This window comes from Petaurus breviceps, unplaced genomic scaffold, assembly GCF_028583685.1.
Source record: "Petaurus breviceps papuanus isolate PSGF00001 unplaced genomic scaffold, PetGlider_PUasm1.0 126, whole genome shotgun sequence".
NCBI classification, from domain to species: Eukaryota; Metazoa; Chordata; class Mammalia; order Diprotodontia; family Petauridae; genus Petaurus; species Petaurus breviceps.
This window is the reverse complement of record NW_027185655.1, coordinates 32617252-32637253: the sequence shown is the minus strand read 5'-3', so window position 1 is coordinate 32637253 and position 20002 is coordinate 32617252. Positions and strand designations below refer to the sequence as shown.

At 38.9% G+C, this 20002-nt stretch overlaps 1 protein-coding gene across 1 annotated transcript in view; it reads right to left on the bottom strand.

Annotated features, from left to right (window-relative positions):
* LOC138169322 (rho guanine nucleotide exchange factor 38-like) overlaps window positions 1-20002 on the bottom strand; it is a 60709-nt gene that overhangs the window by 29187 nt on the left and 11520 nt on the right. Inside the window, exons 2-4 of the mRNA XM_069098688.1 lie at window positions 13357-13556; window positions 11265-11398; window positions 2178-2300 (exon numbers count right to left, since the gene is read on the bottom strand). Coding sequence (XP_068954789.1) covers window positions 2178-2300; window positions 11265-11398; window positions 13357-13534 — 435 coding nt within the window. The 5' untranslated portion in view covers window positions 13535-13556. The remainder of the gene's footprint in view (window positions 1-2177; window positions 2301-11264; window positions 11399-13356; window positions 13557-20002) is intronic.

The window sequence follows — 20002 nt, the reverse complement described above, 5'->3', positions numbered from 1 at the left end:
GAATTAGATTGGAGCAAATAGAAGCTAATTACTTTATGAGAAATCAACATGCTGTTAAACAGATCCGAACAAATGAAAGAATAGAAGGCAATGTGAAATATGTCATGGGAAAAACCACTGACCTGGAAAATAGATCCAGGAGAGATAATTTAAAAATTATTGGAATACCTGAAAGCCATGATCAAAGTAAGAACCTAGAAATCATCCTCCAGGAAGTTCTCAAAGAAAGCTGCCCCTATGTTTTAGAACCAGAGGACAAAATTGAGGTTGAAAGAATCCACCAATCACCTCCTGAAAAAGATCCCAAAAAGAAAACTCCTAGGAATATTATAGCCAGGTTCCAGAATTCCCAGATTAAGGAGAGAATATTACAAGCAGCCAGGAAGAAACAATTTGAATATTGTGAAAACAAAATCAGGATAACCCAGGATCTGGCAGCTTCTACACTGAGGGATCGAAGGGCTTGGAATATGATATTCCGGAGGGCAAAGGAGCTGGGATTAAAACCAAGAGTCACCTACCCAGTAAAACTGAGTATCATGTTTCAGGGGAAAATATTGTCATTCAGTGGAATAGAGGACTTTCAAGTATTCTTGATGAAAAAACCAGAGTTTAATAGAAAATTTGACATTCGGATACAAGAAGCAAGAGAAGCATGAGAAGATAAACAGGGAAAAGAAATCATAAGGAACTTATCAAAGTTGAACTATTAACATTCCTACATAGAAAAACAATAATTGTAACTTGTGAAACCTTTCTCAGTATTTGAAGGGAATATATATATGAGGTTTTATGGGCATATGTTTACAGGTATACATAGATAGAGGGCACAGGACCAATTTAACAGGAAGGGATGATACTTAAAAGGTGAAATTAAGAGGTGAGAGGGGAATATAATGAGAGGAGATGGGGAGAGACAGAATGGGGTAAACTATTTCATATAGAAGAGGCAAGGGAAAGTGGTCACAATGGAGGGGAATAATAGGAAGGAATGGGTCAACCTTATTCCAATTGAATTTGGCTTGGGGAGGAAATGAAATACACACGAAATAGGGTATCTCACCCTACAGGAGAGTAGGGGGGAAGGGGATGACGGGGGGATGATGGAAGGAAAGGCAGGCTGGGGGACAGAAGGGGAGGTGGGAAAAAAAAAAAAAAAAAAAAAAAAAAAAAAAGTAGAGAATAGAACAAGTGGGAGGTGGGATAGGAGGGAGGGAAATATAGTCAGTCTTTTACAATATATCTACTATGTTATTGTTTTTCATTAGCCACACATGTACAACCTATACTGAACTGCTTATCTTCCCAATAAGGGTAGGTGGACAAAGGAGGAAGGGAATGCATCTGGAATTCAAAGTTTTAAAATCAAATGTTTAAATACACACACACACACACACACACACACACACACACACACATATATATATATATATATATATATATATATATATATATATATATATACTATTATTAATACTATTTTACATGTAATTGGGAAATAAGATATACAGGCACTGGGACATAGAGATCCACCATGCCCTACTGGAAAAGTTGAAGGGGGTATGGGAGAAGATATGGGAGAGAGCAGATTGGAGGAGGGGATATCCTGTGGGACTGCTATTTTGGGGTGGTGGGTAGGGAAAAATGGGGATAAAATTTGTAACTCAAAATCTGGCGGAAATGAATGATACAAATCAGAAGTTAATAAAGCATTTGAAAAAAAAAGAATAAAGGGACTTAAAAAAAGATTATGTGTTTTTCTTCTATTTTCATGTAAACTCAATCTGAGCATTCTCTATAAACTCTTCAAGAAGAGTCATGGAAATAATAAACCCTTATAAGACTACTTTGTAACAAATCCTTGCAAAGATGGAGAAGAAAAAGCCCAAACTTTACTTGAACAAGTCAGGAAATCTCTGTCAAGAACATAATGTGGGTTTCTCTTGAATTCACATTACAGTAAAAATATAAAACAACCTCACTAATCCACTTTTAAAACTTTGATGATTAAATTGGGTCCTTCAGAAAGTCTTCTGATATCTTGATTTCTACGGCTTCCCTGACCCATAGTTTTGATGTGAATTACAGTTGAAAGGTTCATGCTTTAGTAATAATGAAATATACTCTTTTAACCCGACACCATAACTTTCATCTATCCATGGGTTTGAAGAACTTACAAAGTCTTCACAGGGGTTTGGGGTCTTGCTCAGGGGAGCTGAAGAGTCCTTGCCCTTAGCATCTTTGTCATAGGAAATAGCATGCAGTTCTGTCACAGTTTGGGCAGCTAGGGGCATGGCATCCTAAAACACAAAGAAGAAAAATTGGCAATGTGTTAAATTCTCTAGTCACCATTGTTTGATGTTTCACAGACATACTTCATTGTAATCCAAGCAAAATGTTTCCATTGCCCCCGAGAGCCAAATCCAGCCATCTCTATATACTCTACAAGGCAGATGTCCTTATGGCTCTCATTTTTATAGTTTCTTAACTTCCTGGCCTCTCTCACTGTCTTTCTTCCATCCAAGATTTTCTCATTCATTTTTCTCTTTCACAATTCCATATCAGCTTTGTACTGGCTGTCCTCAATGCCTAGAATGAATTCCCTTCTCATCTTTACATCTAGGAATCTCTAGTTTCCTTTGACATCTCCAGAGGCATATAGGAGAGAAATTCCCAGGGCTGTGTTGAAGATCAAAAGAGATCTTTTTAAAGCACTTAGCCCAGTGCCTGGTACATATAAATGTTAAAAATTTTGTGTGTGTACACACACACACACACACACACACACACACATATATATATATATGTATATAGTGTGTATGTACATATACATAAACACACACACACAGTCAATCCTCAACATTCGTGCATTTAACTTTTGCCACTTCAAGCTTTAAGCAATTTTATTAGGAATCTCACTTTCACTTTTTCATCAGCAATCATGCCCATTGGCGGCTATGTGTAGTAGAGAGAAAACAAGAGGGCTGATGTGTGCAAGTTTTTGGAATCTCTGAGATCCTACTAAGCGCTTCACTGTTTTTGTTCACTGTAGCATTGTAAAGAGTCTCCAGGGTATTTGTTGTATATTTTCATTGTTTGCCTTTAAAACTCAATTTTTGTGTTGCAATTATGCCCCCAAAGCATAGCACCAAACCGTTGGGCTCAAAGTCCAAGGATGCAAAGTCAGTGATGTGGTTTAGTGAGAAAATAAAGGTGTTAGATAAAGTTCATGCAGGGATGTCTGTAGTCATTGTTGACTGGGCGACCCTTAAAAACTCTCAAACCACACAGGAAGCAGACATGGCTGACTGATTATTTCAAGCTGGTGTATCCTTCACGATCTCCAGACAGAATGTTAGAAGTGATGTTGAAACCTTGCCAGTCTCAGCATCTTCCAACTGAAATCCTAGTAACCTGTCCCTTGGTTTTCAGAGGCTGGTCAAGGTAGAGAGGTTTATAATAATATAGTATACAGTACAATGACCTCACACTGCCATCTGACAGTGCATGGAAAGATTCAGGTTAAAAAATGTTTTCATTTTAAGAATTTTATTTGCTATTCATAATTTAGGGTACTGTAGATGTCCTATGTTACAAAAAGTGAATATTGTCTGAAATCAGTTTTATTTATTTTTATTGAGATGTTAGTACAAAAGGTACAAAATTCTAAGGAGTTACCAGCAAGAAAAATGTTTTGTATGTTTCCAATTTTATTTTGTGTATTCCATTTTATGGGTGATTTCATGGTTAATGTATTAGGGAAAGTGCATATTATCTGAATTAATGCTTTGTTATAAAGAATCATATGCAGAAAATGAGTTTTCAACAATCTGTAGCAAAAGATTGTAGTTTTGGTGGTTGTGGTAACCTAACTCCCTACTTCCCATATGTTCAATGAATTGACATTTGTGCTTATGGCTTTTGTACCATTTTCTAGGAATATTATGCCTGTGAAAGTTGAGGATTAAATGTAGGTAGGTATGTATGACTATTTATATAAAATATATGTATATGTAAAGCATTATATAGATTTTTAAATCAACTTTTTGCTGACTGATATCACTGAATTTTCTATGTACATTCCTAATTACTCTCAGTGACATCATGGATTTTCAGCATCCTTTAGAATGCCCAGCATCATAAAAAAGGTATTTTTTTCAGACTGACAATCCCATAGCTGAAATTCCTCTAATCAACCTATTCCTCAGATCTCACTTAGTCAATGGTGGTATCACATAGGTGACCATAGAGGCAACACTGTCATATGATGGCAACTAACCAAAGGGGAAGGGCACCATCATGGAAACATCAGAAATAGCCGTGAAATACCCACCTGGATGTGTTGAAGGCAGAAGGAAATGTTCTTCACACAATTCCTCACAGTCTTTTCTAAATGTCTAAACAGCTTTTCTTCTCTGTTAAAGGTGCTGTCTTTCACCTAAAATATATTTTCATTACTTTGACTTTTTTTGTAGCATAAAAGCAAATGTCTTGGTGATATTAACCTGTGTGGACAGAACAACTGGGAATGTAGAACTCCAGGGTAAGTTGAGTTGAACAGGAGCGAGGAAGAGCATAGAGGACATTTTACCCAGGATGGGTGTTATCAGTATGAGGGTAAGGGCTAAGGGGCTGTGGTGGCAGGGTGAGAAAGGGATGCCATGCAGCATGACTTGCAGAGGATTATTATGTGTGGGGACAGAAGACTGAAAAGGTTCACAAAAAGAAACACATACCACCCCCTGCAAATGGACTTTCAAATCCTGTGGAAAAATTCCAGTCACCCCACCATGGTCACAGCTCTGAGTGTCTAAAGACATTTTTATCATTGTCACCAAAATATGGTCAAGGTTCAATTACTGTATGTGAAATCACCCCAGTGCTTGAACACGTACTGAACTAATCATTAAATAGGCACATGTTAGTCTTCAGTTTCCCTCTTTTCTGTCATTTTTGTCCATTGCTGCCTCACAGTTTAGCCAGCCTGTCTTGGAAGTTTTTTGGTGATTACATTATTGGTTAGGATTTATTGATCTATTGCTCTATTCTGGTAGAGAAAGCAAAGGATTTTTCCAGAACATCCGTGGGTTTATACTTATAGAATTATGTGTTAATTCCTTCAGCAGCTCCTGTTTCAGTACTGGTGTATTACCTAAAGAAAATGAACTTGGCTGTTGGCACAACCTGCCCTATGGTACCTGGTGATACATCATAGGATCCCGTGTTTTGTTGCAGTGTTTTAGATGTGCCTAGGAACAACTGTAATTTTCTTTATTATACACTTATGGTCTACTGAATCCAACATTGTTTCTCATTACACCATAGCTGCCTCTGTGAGCCCCACAATGAACTATATTGGTCATCTGTCACAGGGGCATCTGGGTGATATAGTGGGTAGAGCACGGATCTGGGGTCAACAAGACAAGTATTCAAATCCAGCCTCAAACTCTTACTAGCCACATGACCTCGGGCAAGTCACTTAACCATTGTCTACCTCAGTGTCTTCAACTGTAAAATGATAGCATCTACCTTCCAGGGTTATTGTGAGGATAAAGTGGGAAATCTGTAAAAGTGCTTTGCAAACCTTAATGTGTGGGTTTTTGTTATTAATATTGTTTCAGGACCAGCCTAGCTAAGTCTGGAAGGGCTTATCTCTGGATTGGCCATGAGGTGATGAGTTTTTGGCCACAGCAACTCACAAAGACATTCTAAGTTATAAATAAGTTGTGGTCTGAGTTGATGGGAATAGTACACACACTGATGATATTGTGGATCCTTGGAGTCTATAGGAACATAGGTTTAGAACTAGGAAAAGCTTTAAGAGTTATCTAGTCTAATGTAATAATTTTTAGTTATCAATCATCTATTATTATTATGAATAAATAGAAGTATATCTTGGGTACCTACAAAATGCTAAGGGTTGTTTTTAGGGGGGGGATGTAAATCAGGAGTTAAATTTGTATTTTCAGTGGTATGGGGGATTTCCCAGTGTGAAAACTTAACTAAATTAACATAAAGCAACAATTTGTAACCCACAATTTTAAGAAGAGTGGCCTGGTCACTAAGAGGCTAAGTAACTTGTTCTTGGTTGCAAGTCCAGTCTATATCAGAGGGGAGGATTTTTTTCTCTGAGGCTGACCTCACAATTTGTCTGCATAGATAAAGGGCTGGCTTGAGAGACAGAAAGTACTGAGTTCTAATCCTGTCACTGTCCTGGCTGGGGCAAGTGAAATATAGCCCATGTTTTCATTGTAGGTTATGGCTTTCACCAACAGCCCTTTTTGTGAGAGCTGCTAATTGGGGTCTCATCTCCCCTCTCACTGTCTTGCCTACTTAATGGAAGCAACAAAATACAATAAGCATCAAAATTCCTTTTGGCTGCAGAAGGCTATTTTAAAATTTTAGTTTAGGGGCGACCAGGTAGCACAGCGAGTAAGAGCACTGGCTCCAGAGTTGGGATGACCTGGAATTGAATCTGGGCTCAGATACTTAGCACCATACCCAGAAATAACTGGCCGTGTAACCTTGAGCAAGTTACTTAACCTCAATTGCTTTAAAAAAAAATTTTTTTTAGTTTGATTTGAGGAGGAAAAAAATCACAGGTTTAGAATTTATAACTAGAAAGGACAATAGAGGACATTCAGTCCAATTCATTGTTTTTACAGAAGAGGAAACTGGGGTCTAGAAGGAGGAAGATACTTGTTTAGGGATTCACATAGGTAGTCAAACCTGATTCAAGCCTCATTGTCCTAACTCCAGATCAGATGCCCTGATTGTCATGCTGCAGCAGTTTTCCAAGAGGTCAAAAGAACTTACAAGGCATGCAATTTACACATACTTAAAATGCATGGTATTTAGAGTGTAACTTCCCTGAGGACAGGCATTGTCTTTGCATCTCTAGCACCTAGGACAGTGCTGATGCACAGCAGGCAGTTAGAACATGCTTTTGGAATAAATAACTAATCTTAGTATTCAGTTTTATTATTATATTGGAGATGCAGAAGGGGATAGCAAAAATAGGGCTTTGATTGAGAATGCCTTTGTTGAAGGTTATCACCTGGCTCTGGAATCAGAGGAGCTGGATTTGAATCCTGCTTCTCATGCTAAAGGCCTATGGGACCCTGGGCAAATCACTGAATTTTCTTGGGCCTCAGTTTACTCATCTGTAAAATTGGGGATTTGGACTAGATGGCCCCTGAGGCTCTTTCTAGCTCTGAATCTATGACCTTATGAATGGTCCTATGAACCAGTCAAATGAAATGGAAAGAAAAGTTTTCCTTCTAAAAGAAAGAAATCATGTCTTCTCTACACTTTGTTACTTAGCAGGAAGGTCTGATGACCATATTTTCTAAATTTAAAAAAAATGATGGCACAAGGTCTAACAAAGGATATTCCTTTTGGAATGCCTTACTTAGCCAGGCACTTCCCTTCCTCAAGCTTCTCATCATCTCTGAAAAATTGAGGACATATGGTCATGACTCATGCACCATATAATTAGGTGGCATAGTGGACAGAGCATATGGCCTGAGGTCAGGAAGACATGAGTTCAAATCCATACTCTGTGTGACCCTGGGCAAATCACTTAGCCCCAATCTGACTTAGTTTCCTTAAACTAGGAAGAATAATTGCTCTCAGAGGTGTCATGACGTTCAAATGAAATAATAGTTTTAAAGCACTTGGCACATAATAGGTATTTAGTAAATATTTCTTTCCTTCCTTTCTTCCTTCTTTCCTACCTTCCTAATAGCACTGTGACAGAGCCAAGAACCTGCTAATCATCCTATCAAAAAATGACTAGTTATAATGTTGAAAGAGCAGCTAGGTGGCACAGTGAATAGAGTGCTGGGCTTGGAGTTAGGAAGACCTGAGTTCAAATCTGACCTCAGATGTGTATTAGCTGTGTGACCCTGGGCAAATCACCCTGTTTGCCTCAGTTTCCTCATTTGTAAAATGAGCTGGAGAAGGAAATGACAAACAACTCCGGTGTCTTTGATAAGAAAACCCCAAATAGGGTCACAGAGAGTCAGACCCAACTGAAAGAATTGAACACCATACCAATGCTGAAAGGTTGGTGGTTCATACCAAAGGAAAACAAATGGATTAAATTATCTCCTTAATCATTAGTTAACTGAATAAACAGGGCTACTCCCAGGAGAAACCACACCAAGAGCTTCCCTTTTCTCCCTAAACCTTTTACTGGTGAAATTGCACTAAAATCATGGCTTCACAGACTCATTGTTGGAAAGAACCTAAGAGTCTAGCCTATAACTAATAAGAATCCCCTTTAAAACATCCCCAATAAATAAATGGTCATTGACTTGTCTTGGAAGGTGAATCCCCTCCCTATCAGGGAAACCCATTCCACCTTGGGATATCTCTCATAGTTAGGAAAATTTTCTTCACCTCCTTTAAGAAGTGTAACCCTGATTCCCTTAATGCTAGCACCTTCCCTCTGAGATTGGTTCCAATTTACCTTGTTTCTATCTTGGACTTACAAAGTTGTTTGCATGTTGCTTCCCTCCATTAGAACATGAGCTCTTCCAGAGTAGGGACAGTTTTTTCCTTGCTTTTCCTTGTGTCCATCACCAGTGTTGAGCAAAGTGCCTGGCATATAGTTGGAGCTTAATAATTGCTTATCTAGAGGTGGCTAGGTGGTGCAGTGAATAGAGTACTGACTCTGGAGTCAGGAGGACCTGAGTTCAAATCTAGCCTCAGACACTTAAAACTTATTAGCTGTGTGACCTTGGGCAACTCACTTAACCCAAATTGCCCCTCCAAAAAGCAAAAATAATAATAATAATTGCTTATCTATTTCTTGACTTGATTTGACTTACTTCAGACCTAAATTTTCCACTTTGCAACTTTTAATGTCTTATTTCTTTTACCTTCTTGGCCAAGTAGAACAAATTGAATTTCTCCTGAATGAGACAACCTTTCAACATAATGAATGACCACTATCATGATCTGATTGCTAACTCTTTTCCTTTCTAGGCTAAAAATCTTTAGTTCCTTTAACTGATCTTTTCGGGGCATGACCCTGAGGTATTTCCCTGTCCTGGTCACTTTCCTGTACACAGTCTCCAGTTTATCAATCTTCCTCTTTAAATACAGCAACTAGGCTAGAATTTTATTCGTGTATTACTCTAGATATTCCTTGACCAGAACAGAACATATGTGGATGGGCTATACCATCCCAAGTCCAGGACCCTGAGACACTGGGTTTTTCTTAACGCAGCTTAAAACACACTACAAGAAAAATAACAGACTGACAGTCCACATTCTTTGTTGGTACTCAAAGCCAAGAGAGCTAAAAGAAAGTCCTTAGCTCTTTGGGGACCACATTGAGGATTTGTGATGGGATGTGAACAAGTATTGCACAGGATGAAATATCAAATAGAGTTCTGAGCTGGGAAAAGAAGCCCCCACCAGGTAAACACATCATTTAAGTAAGGAAAATGGCAAGGAAAGGATTCACTTTGGCAAAGAACAGATGTATGGTGGCCACAATATAGGAATTTGTTGGCATGGTCCCAGTTTCAGGAAAAATAGGAGGAAAGAAGGTACAGTGTAAGGATGCCTGAATTGGTAAACAGAGGACCTGAGTTCATTCAAATTCTGTCTGCCTCTTATCATCACTGATTATAGAAAGGAAACAAGCATATATTAAGCATTTAATCTGTGTCAGTCATTTTACAAATATTCTCTCATTTTATTCTTATGATAACCCTGTGAAGTAGATGTTATTATTAGCCCCATTTCACAATCGAGAAAATTAAAGCAGAGAGAGGTTAAATGACTGGCTTAGGGTCACACAGCTAACAATGTATCTGAAGCTGGATTTGAACTCAGGTCTTCCTTGACCTAGCTGTCTATGGGCTACTGTTTAGGTCTCTATAAAATGAGAAGATTGGACTAAATGACCCTGAGTATTTCAAGCTCTAAATCTATGAAAATAAAAAGGAGTATCCTTTGTCAGTTCATGAGTCCCATTTTTTGGTTCAAGGAATGTATGAATGTGGACTCCATCAACACATGTACCTTGGGACATTTTTGGTACCAGCTGGTAGAGTATTGCTTTTTCTAGTTCTCATCCCTTATCTTCCCCATTCCATTATGAACTAAAAGTGGATACTTTTTATTATTTAGAGCTGGAAGGGAACTTAGAAATCAATTTACTCTAAACTCTTTATTTTACAGATGAGAAAATTGAGTTTTAGGAGACTCACCTAGTCTGAGCCATATAATACAATACAATAAACATTTATCAACCACTTACTGTTTGCAGAGCACTCAAGAAAGTGTTGGGAGAGATATAAAGTTTACATAAGGCAGTTCCTAAAAAGTTACTATCTAGTGGAAATATAAGATGCCAACACAGATAGTAATAATAAAAACAATATCAAATGAGTTATGTACAAAGCACATTGCTAGTCTTAGAGTACTATAGAGCTGCTACATCATCATTATTATTAATTATTTTGAGAGGCAGCATGACATAGTGAGTAGAGAGTGGTCCTTGGAGGTCTTCTTGGAGAAAGACATGAATTCAAGTCCTGTCTCTGACATATACTGGCTATGGGACCTTGAGCAAATCAATTAACCTCTTTCTTGGTGCAGGCAACTTTTTAAGAATCTGAGCTGTTGGAAAAGTGATGACCTATTTTGGTACAGAAAGCTTCCTCATCTGGGAGCTCCCTTTACCAAAGAAGTCCAGTCTCTATCCCTGTACCTACTATCACTATTAATTATTATTATATTTCTTTTAAAAGACTTTCCTTACAACAATCTATGTACATTAAAGCAGCAGCGTCAAACTCAAATTAGAAATGCAGGTCATTAGACCATACATAAGGATCACCGTGGGTCATATATTAACTTAGAAAATCATTTATTAACATTGTCTATATTTTTGGTATTTTTATTTAGTTTGTTAAACATTTTGATCTGCTTCTGGCAGCATTCAGGAGTGTTGGGGGCTGGCTGAGATTGTTGGACACCTCTGCATTAAAGGGGTACCAAATGAAATACGAAGTGAGGTATAAAATGGAAGTTATTACCAAATGGTGTGTGTGTGCACGCACATGTGTGTGTATGTGTGTGTGTGTGTGTGTGTTTCAGCTCAATGCCAACACTGTAGGGTCTCTGAAAATATGAGGCCACCCAGGCAATGTATCACATTCATTCCCAGTACTCTAGGGATGGATCTGATTAATAAGAACCAACATGGGAAGAAAAAGATTCTTTAAAAGAAGAAAAATGACTACCTGAGATTCTCCTCTGGTCAAAATCTTTAGATGATTCGTCACTCTTTTGGATTTCTTGCTAATTGAATGGATATTCAGTTTGGAAAACTTGTCTTTGAAGGATTCATCTTCATCATTCTTCTTGTATTTCAGGACTGCAAGAGAAGATCACACTAAAATGCTCAGATGCACATAAGGGGCATGTGTGCCTACTCCCCATTCAGGTTTCAAAAGAGAATTAGGTAAAATCACATGAAAATAAAAGAAGCACAGACTCTGAAAAAAAATTTTTTTGGCTTTTTGGAGGGCAATTGGGGTTAAGTGATTTGCCCAAGGTCACATGGCTAGTTTTTGTGTTAAGTGTCTGAGGCCGAATTTGAACTCAGGTCCTCCTGAGTCCAGGGCCAGCGTTCTATTCACTGTGCCACCTCGCCGCCCCCTAGGGCATTTTATTTGTTTTTGCTTTTGTTTTTTGCCTTTTGGAGGGCATTTGGGGTTATGTGACTTGCCCAAGGTCACACAGCTATTTTTCATGTTAAGTGTCTGAGGCCGGATGCGAACCCAGGTCTTCCTGATTCCAGGGCCAGTGCTCTATTCACTGTGCCACCTAGCTGCCCCAGACTCTCTGAATTGAAAGGAACCTCAAAGGCTATTGTGTCCAGGCTATACATATGGCCATGTGATTTGAAGAAGATGCCATACCTAAGTAAGATGGCAGACTGAGCTACTTACTGTTCACCCACGGGACATTTCACCCCACTGCTTTCTCTATTGTGCCCCTCAACATGCCTAGCTTACTTCAAGACTCAAGCACCACCTCCTCCAGGAGACCTTTCCTGATTCCCCAAGTTGGTGGCGCTCCTGTCTCCCCAGAGAATCCACTTCATATTTACTTTGTGTTTATTTCTCATTTACTTCTTATGTACATGTTGTTTTCCCTAACAAAACACAAGCTTCTTGAGAGGAAGGACTGTTTTATTTGCTTTGTATTTCCTGTCACCAAGCCTGGTGCCTGGCAACATGAATGCTTGTTGAATCAATGAATGACTGGTAACATTAGGAATGTTTCTCTTTGAAGTCTCTTCTCTTCCCAGCCTTGTTCCTTGGAACCGATCCTAGTGTCTAACCCACCCATCCTTCCATTCTGGCCATAGCCATGCCTTCATACTGGCCACCCTACTCAAAAAAAGACATTCCATCCTCATGTGCCTTTTCTTTAAACATTAAAACATTTATTCAGTGCTGAAGATCAACTAGAAATCCTGATTGATTAATTGGTGCCCATGTTGAAAGGCCAAGTAGAAGTTTTGGTACTCCTCAAATCACACCAGGTAGGTGCTTACACATTCTGCCTAGGCTTAAGGTTAGATATGATTATCTATACAACTCATATAAATTCTATGATTGTTTCTCTTACTTTGCAGTATGTACTATTACATTTGGTCCCTTCAATATGATATTTCTTGTTAAAAAAATTCAATCAGCTGTACTTGAGGGACTCCCCCTTCAATCATGATCCATCTTCTATTCTCCTGACTGTCCTGGACTCCCACTGCTGTAAATGATCTGACTACAACCATTTGTTTTCTTCTCTTCCTCCCATTTCTCTACCCTCTAAGTTTCTTCTATCCTCCTCCCCTTCTCTTCCCCTTTCCCCCTTTTCCTTATTCCCTCTTTTCCTCTCCCTCCCATTTTCACTCTCTCTGTTTCTCTCTGTGTGTCTCCATCTCTGTGTCTCTGTCTCTGTCTCTGTCTCTGTCTCTCTCTCTCTCTCACACACACACACACACACACACACACACACACACACACACACACCCTTTACAGGTTTTCAGTGACATGGTGACCATAAGTTCTCAGATTTCCAAAGGGAAACTCTTTCACAGTGTGACAGTACTGCCCAGGAAGAGGTCCTCATAGTACCATTCACTTGGATCCCTCCTGCCCTTTCTGTCCATTGGTGACCATGCCAAAAAGGGTCCCTCCTCCCTGGTCCCATGATATTAACTGGCTCTCAATGATGGTGCTCACAGGACTTGAGCCACAGATCATGATAGCCTAAGATAATACAATCAAGAGGAAACAGCTCAAATGCTCCATGTCTCTTTCCTACCCAGATCTTTCCTCCTTTTGAGTTCGTTGATGTTCACGTTAATGTCTTTCACAGCAGCTAAGGCGTCCTCCAGTTCTCTGTAATCTGGGTGAGAAGGAGGAGTGGAGTTGCGCAGCTCACAGAGCAGCAAAGGATACTTCATCACCCGCTGCACTGGCTTGATGATCAGGGATCCCATGTCCAGCAGGTTGGGTTTGCCTCTGAAATAGAAACAGCTGCCATGAGGGAGCAGTCTAAAGAAGGGGTCATTTTGCTTCCTCATCCTGCTTCTCTTTTTCTTGGCTACAGAAAAATTAAAACCAGAATAAGAGCAGAGAAAGGTAAAGAGATCAAGTGAAGCTGTTGCTGTTAAGTCCCACCCAACTGATTGCAAACTTGAATAACTTCCAATCCACTCTGCCATTTGTCCTTCATTAACCGTAGTGTTAGTATTCCTGTTGGGAAACTAAGGTCTAGAGGGGTAAAGGGATTTGACCAAGGTCTCACGGGTAGGGAAGAAGCATTTTGTAAGCACCTACTATGGGCCAGGCCCTTTACAAATATCATTTCATTTGATCCTTGCAACCCCGGGATATAGATGCTATTATCACTGTCTTTGGAGGGCAGCTAGGTGGCACCACAGTGCACAGAGTACCAGGCCTGAAGTCAGGAAGACTCAATTCCCTGAGTTCAAATCTGGCCTCAATAACTTACTAACTTCGTGACCCTGGACAAGTCACTTAACCCTGTTTGACTCAGTTTCCTCATCTGTAAAATGAGCTAGAGAATGAAATAGCAAACCACTCCAGTATCTCTGCCAAGAAAACCCAAATGGGGTCATGAAGGGTCTGACATGACTGAAACAACATATAAACTTTACAAATATCATCTCATCTGCTCCTTACAACCCTGGAATATGGATGCTATTATTACCCTCTTTTACAATTGAGGAAACTGAGGCAGATAGAGGTCTTGCCCAAGGTCACACAGCTAGTATCTGAAGCCAGATTTGAACTGAGATCTTCCTGATTCTAGGCCCAGTACTCTATCCACTGAACCACCTAGCTTCCCCCCAGCCACCTCTGTGCAGCTAGTAAGCAGTGAACAAGGATCAGTTCTGACCTTTCTTCCTCCCCTCTCTTTCAACTCTTTCAACTACACATTGGAACCTGGCCATCCCTGAAGAGAGCTGGCCTGAGTCAAGCAAAGCTGACCTAAGTCTTGCTTCTGACATACTGACTATATGTGTGACCCTGAGCCAATCACCCAGGTGATTCTCTTCAGATTGAGTTGACAAAAGGTCCTGAACTGCACCAGAAAATCGAGATCAGACAGATAATTAAGTAAGAGAGTTAGTATTTAAACTCAGGGCCTTTCACTCCACAGCTTTCCACTATACTACTCAGAATATGTAGGCTCACATCCAGTCCAGTGACCCTGGCCAAGTCAACCACTCCAAGCCTCTTTCCTAGTTACAAAGTGAGAATGATAATATTCACATTATCTATCCAACAAGGTTGCTATGAGAAAAATATTTTGCTAACCTTCAACTAACATATAAATACTAGTTATTTTGTTTCTCCAACTTTTATATAGTTGGCAAGAGTTCAAAGTTTTCAGTCCAAATTAGGTTCATTGGTTAACTGTGGCTCTGAAACTAATAAGTTTTGTAACAGCTGAGTAAACTCATGTCACAAAGTGATTTTCCTTAATAACTAAGAAAAAAATCACATTTCACAGAAGTGCTTTTGTGAGTAGGCAAATTGGCAACACTTTTTGAGAGGGGTCTCAGGTGGTTTGTAAGGGTCAGTCAAAAATAAGGTCATAGGAAAAATAATCAAAGCAGGGAAGATGATGTTTTAGGAGATTAATTAGGGGCCCCAGGGAGCTTTACAATGAAAGTGACCCAGTTCTTGAGTTAATATTATTATCATCACCATTATCACTGATCTTTGCTATTCTAACAGCTATTTAATGCCTTCCTGTCGAGGAGGGTGGCCTTCCTCCAGCTCTCAGTTCACAGGCCTCCACATGGCTACAAAATAAAGCAAAGACAGAAATTTAAGCTGACATAAATTCCAGACTCTTTCATCAGAAGCCTTTGTGAAAGGGCTGGAGTCTACACATGGGCTTCTTCCAAATGGGGGTCCAAGCAAATCAGGAGTGAAGGAAATTGACCATAGGAACTCACACCAGTGCAGTCCAAACGGTTCTCAAAGAGGACCATGACATCAGGGAGATGATGCCATAACATGCAAATGAACTGGATTTAAGTGAGGCAGGGCTGTGGCTAGAAGTCACTAGCTTCACCTTCTCCAGAGTATCAGAATACAGTCTCTACAAGAAGGCCAACTCTGATACTATTTGTGTGGCCTAATCTCCCTGGATTTAAAGGCCCTGATCTGTAAAATAAAAAAGTAAATCATTTTTAAAGTCCCTACTAACTCTGCATTGGCCTCTTTCTCCTTAAATATTCCCAGAACCCTTTGTCTGATCTTTCCATTGTCTCCATTCATTGCCTATCTTGCATTATACTTACCTAGGAGTACTTTGATCACCCTCAGCCCCAAATTAGAATGCAATCTTTTGAGGGCAGGACTTTTGCAAAAAAAAAAAAAATCTTTATATCACAAATATCTCATGAAGTACCTGAAACAGCAAGCATTTTAAAATTGTTGAATTGAGTTGACTAGACAACCTCTAAGGTCCTTACAAGTTGTAAAAGGGTGGGGGCAGTGTATGGAATTTCAAACTGCTAAGGGAAGCATCTTAATAAACCAAGCAGCTCATGTAAGAGAACAGTCAGACATAAATTTAGCGTTGTAGGTTGAGATCAGTTTATGAAAAGTCTTGAGCCTAGTTAAGGCTGTTGGCATGATGTATAATTTAGAACAATTCAAAGTATTACTAACTAGGACTTCCTAGACTGTTTCTTGGTAACTTTAGAATCCAGAAATTCTAAAAAAGAAATACCCTGAACTTACCCCTAAGTTCAGCACTTATCATAGTACCTAGAACTGAACAAATACCTGTGGACTTTAGAAGTGAGCATGGTGTTATAATGAGTAGGGGAACCACTTTATATTAATGATCACAATACAACTAAATTCATTGTTTCAGAAAGTGAGATTCACACCATTCTTTCATTCAACAACCACTTATTAAGCATCTTCAATGTCCAAAGTTGTCACTGAAGTACTAGGAAAAAAAGATAATTGAGAATTCCTGCCCTTTTGTAGCATATCATCTTACAGAAGTGATGTTATATACACACTAATATGCAATGGAATGCAAGCTTCTTGAAGGCAAGAATTGTTTCTTTCTTGGGGTTGCTTATAGCAATTAACAAAGGACCAGAATATGACTCAGAATAAACTACAGTAGCAGAGGTACAGATTGCTATGGAAAATCAGATGATCTTCAGTTTAGAGGTATCTTTTCCAATCCTCTCTTTTTAGAAGTGAGGAAACAGAAACCCTTAGAGATTTGGGGACTTGAAGGTCATACAGGTAATTAGTGGCAGAGCTGGGATTTGAACCGTGATACTCTGACTCTACATTCAATGTAACCTTCCACTATGCCAGACCATCATGATAATTCAGAGTCAGGATAGATCATCATGAAGTTCCTTGATTTAAAAAACAAAACTATAGGGATGGCTAGGTGGCGCAGTGAAGAGAGCACCAGCCCTGGATTCAGGAGAACCTGAGTTCAAATTCGGCCTCAGAAACTTAACACAAAACTAGCCATGTGACCTTGGGCAAGTCACTTAACCCCAATTGCCCTCCAAAAAGCAAAAATCAAAAACAAAACAAAAAAAATTAAAAACAACAACAAAAAAAACTATAAAGAATGGAAGCATTTAAAAAGAAGTGGTGAGAAATCATAATAAATATGTTGCCCTAAGGAAACTTGGAAATTGTTTTTAAAGCACTTCTTGGAAGGCCAGGAAAAATGCAGACCAAAAAGTCAAAAACAAAACAAATTCTTGGGAAATATATGAGTATATGAGGGAGGGGAAACCATCAAAACCCTTTCTAAGAAATTTATAGACTTGTATTGTGTTCAGATTTTTTTTTGTACTTAACACATTCTGATTTGTATCATTATTATTAGTAATACCATTGCTATTAATAACAATAATAACAGTAGTAAGCACTTACAATAATGTTTTAAGGTTTGCAAAGTTCTTTACAAATGTTATTTCATTTGATTCTTACATCTTTGGGAGGTAGGTTGCTAATATTAACCCCATTATACAGATGAGGAAACTGAAGCAGTTGGAGGTTGTGACTTGCCCAGAGTCACACAGCTAGTAAATATCTGAGGCACGATTTGAATTCAGGTCTTTCTTACTACAGATCCAACATTTTGTAGTTATTCCTATGTTATACATGTGCATATGTGGGTACATATATGAGTTCTTTGAAGTCAGGGATTGTTTTATTTTATTTTTGTATTCCTACTACCTAGGACAGTTCCATGCAAGTTTGTTGACTACATACATTAGTAAATAATAAATATTTTAACAGCTCTTAAAAATAGAAATTGCCAAATCAAAGAGAATTGAGAAGTTTCCAAAATGTGGTAGGTGAGGTAAAACCTAGAACTTTTGCTAAAAAATGAATTTGATGCATAAAGTAAATCGAAACTGAATTTTGTATATAAACTAAATAAGCAGATGCTTTAAGTGTCCAGATGATTTGGATCAATTCCAACAAGTGTGGAATGGCATGTTATTGGTATATTTATCTTGATGGTATACTATGTGGAAGACACCATGCTGAAGAGAAAAGGATAAATTATCTCTGATCTCATGGTGGGAATACAAATGTATGCAAATAAGAACACATATAAAAAGGGAGGCAGAGAGCTTTAGGGTTCTCTAAGGAATGACCAGAAGAGTGATGAAAAAAGGATTCCTAGAAAGTGTCTCAGGAGAGGAACCTTGAATTCATCTAATGACTCTAAGAGGTAGGTGTAAAGTACATACATTAGAGGCATCTGGGATCCAGAAGGTGGAGTCAGATGACCTGGGTTTGAATACTGAAGAGGACCTGTTTTCAAAATCTGCCTCTGACAGTACATTTATGACCTTGACAAGTCACTTAACTTCCTTGGGCCTTTGTTTCCTCATCCATCAAATGAAAGACTTTGAATAGATGGCTTTTGAGGTCACTGCCAGTCCTCAATCCATAAGCCTGCAGTCTCATGCCAAATACCTCAAAACAAGTGACTTAACCTCTTACAAAACTGGCTTCCTCATCTTTAAAAAATGAAATAGTTTGGATGAGATGATACACCAAGTCTCTTTCCAGGTCTGAATGAAGGATCCTGAAATCCAACAGTTAAGGAAACAGTGAGTGGGCCAGTTTGACTTTTAAATCAGGAGGGGTTCCTTTAAATAGGAGACAAATCAGGGTCATTGACTTGAATCAGGAAAATCTGATTAACGGAAAGAAAATGATTAGAATTCCTTCTAAACTCTGCTTTTAAACACCACTGAATGTTGGTTTATTTAACCTTGGAGAATGTCCCTGAAAATATAACTGAGGAAAATACTTTCGTAATATATGACATTAGTATTTTCTATATATGCAAAACAAACAAAAATAGCTATGTTGAAAAATTCCTTTGTATCTTTTTTGAGGTCTACATCCCAAAGTCCTATCTGTTAAGACTGAAAATAAATTTCTAATCTCTCAATTCTCCTAAACCTTAGTATTCCTCCTTTCTCTTACCCCTCCTCTGCATGAAAGACATATTTTCTCTTCTTTCTGCTTCTCAAAGTAGAAAGGACAATTCTAAATTGTTATTGTTTCCCTTAAAAGCTTCACAAATGCAAATCTTTTCAAAAGCTCTCTCCTCTACAGAAAATTGCCTGAGTGACTTTTCTCCCTCGATTTACACTTTGGCCAGCTGTGAAAGTGATAAGCAGCCCCTCTCTCCTAATGTCTGCCTGACGCAGTATAGCAATCTGTCACGAGAGATAGAGGATTTGTTATAAGATAATGACACCCTAGGGCATTCTGTGCTACAAAGTTCAACTCATCTAATTCCACACCCTAAGATTAACTCCTGATAACCATGCATCCCATAGTACTCCTGTTTTTCAGATAGCCCTCTTCAGAGGGAGCTGGTGGCCAATTAACAAACGTCTGGACCATGTAACACAAAAGGATGGGGAACAGTCCCCAAGGTTGAGCTGCACAATGAGGTCGGTAATTAATCTTGCATTCTCTTCCTCCTTACCCACATCTTCCTGAGAATTTAGCAAGCATTTCACAGCCCCAAGTAGCTACAATAATCTTATTACAAATCATAATTGACACTGCCAAGTCAAGTAAACACAGCTGTATCTATTTTAGCAGCATCCCCCCCCCCCCCAGCTTACTGGAAAAGCACTTCACACCAAATACAATGAAATAAATATACATGCTGAAAAGCAACAGCATTTAAACAATGTAAAAATTAGGGTAGAAAGCACAGGAGGAGGAGAGGAAGGGGAAAAGGAAGAGGAGGAAAGGAGGAAGAGAGAGAGGAGAGTGAAAGGGAGAAAAAGAGAGGAAGGAAGGAAGAAGAAGAAAAAGGAGGAGGAGGAAAAAGGAGGAAGAGGAGGAGAAGGAAGGAAGGAAGGAAGGAAGGAAGGAAGGAAGGAAGGAAGGAA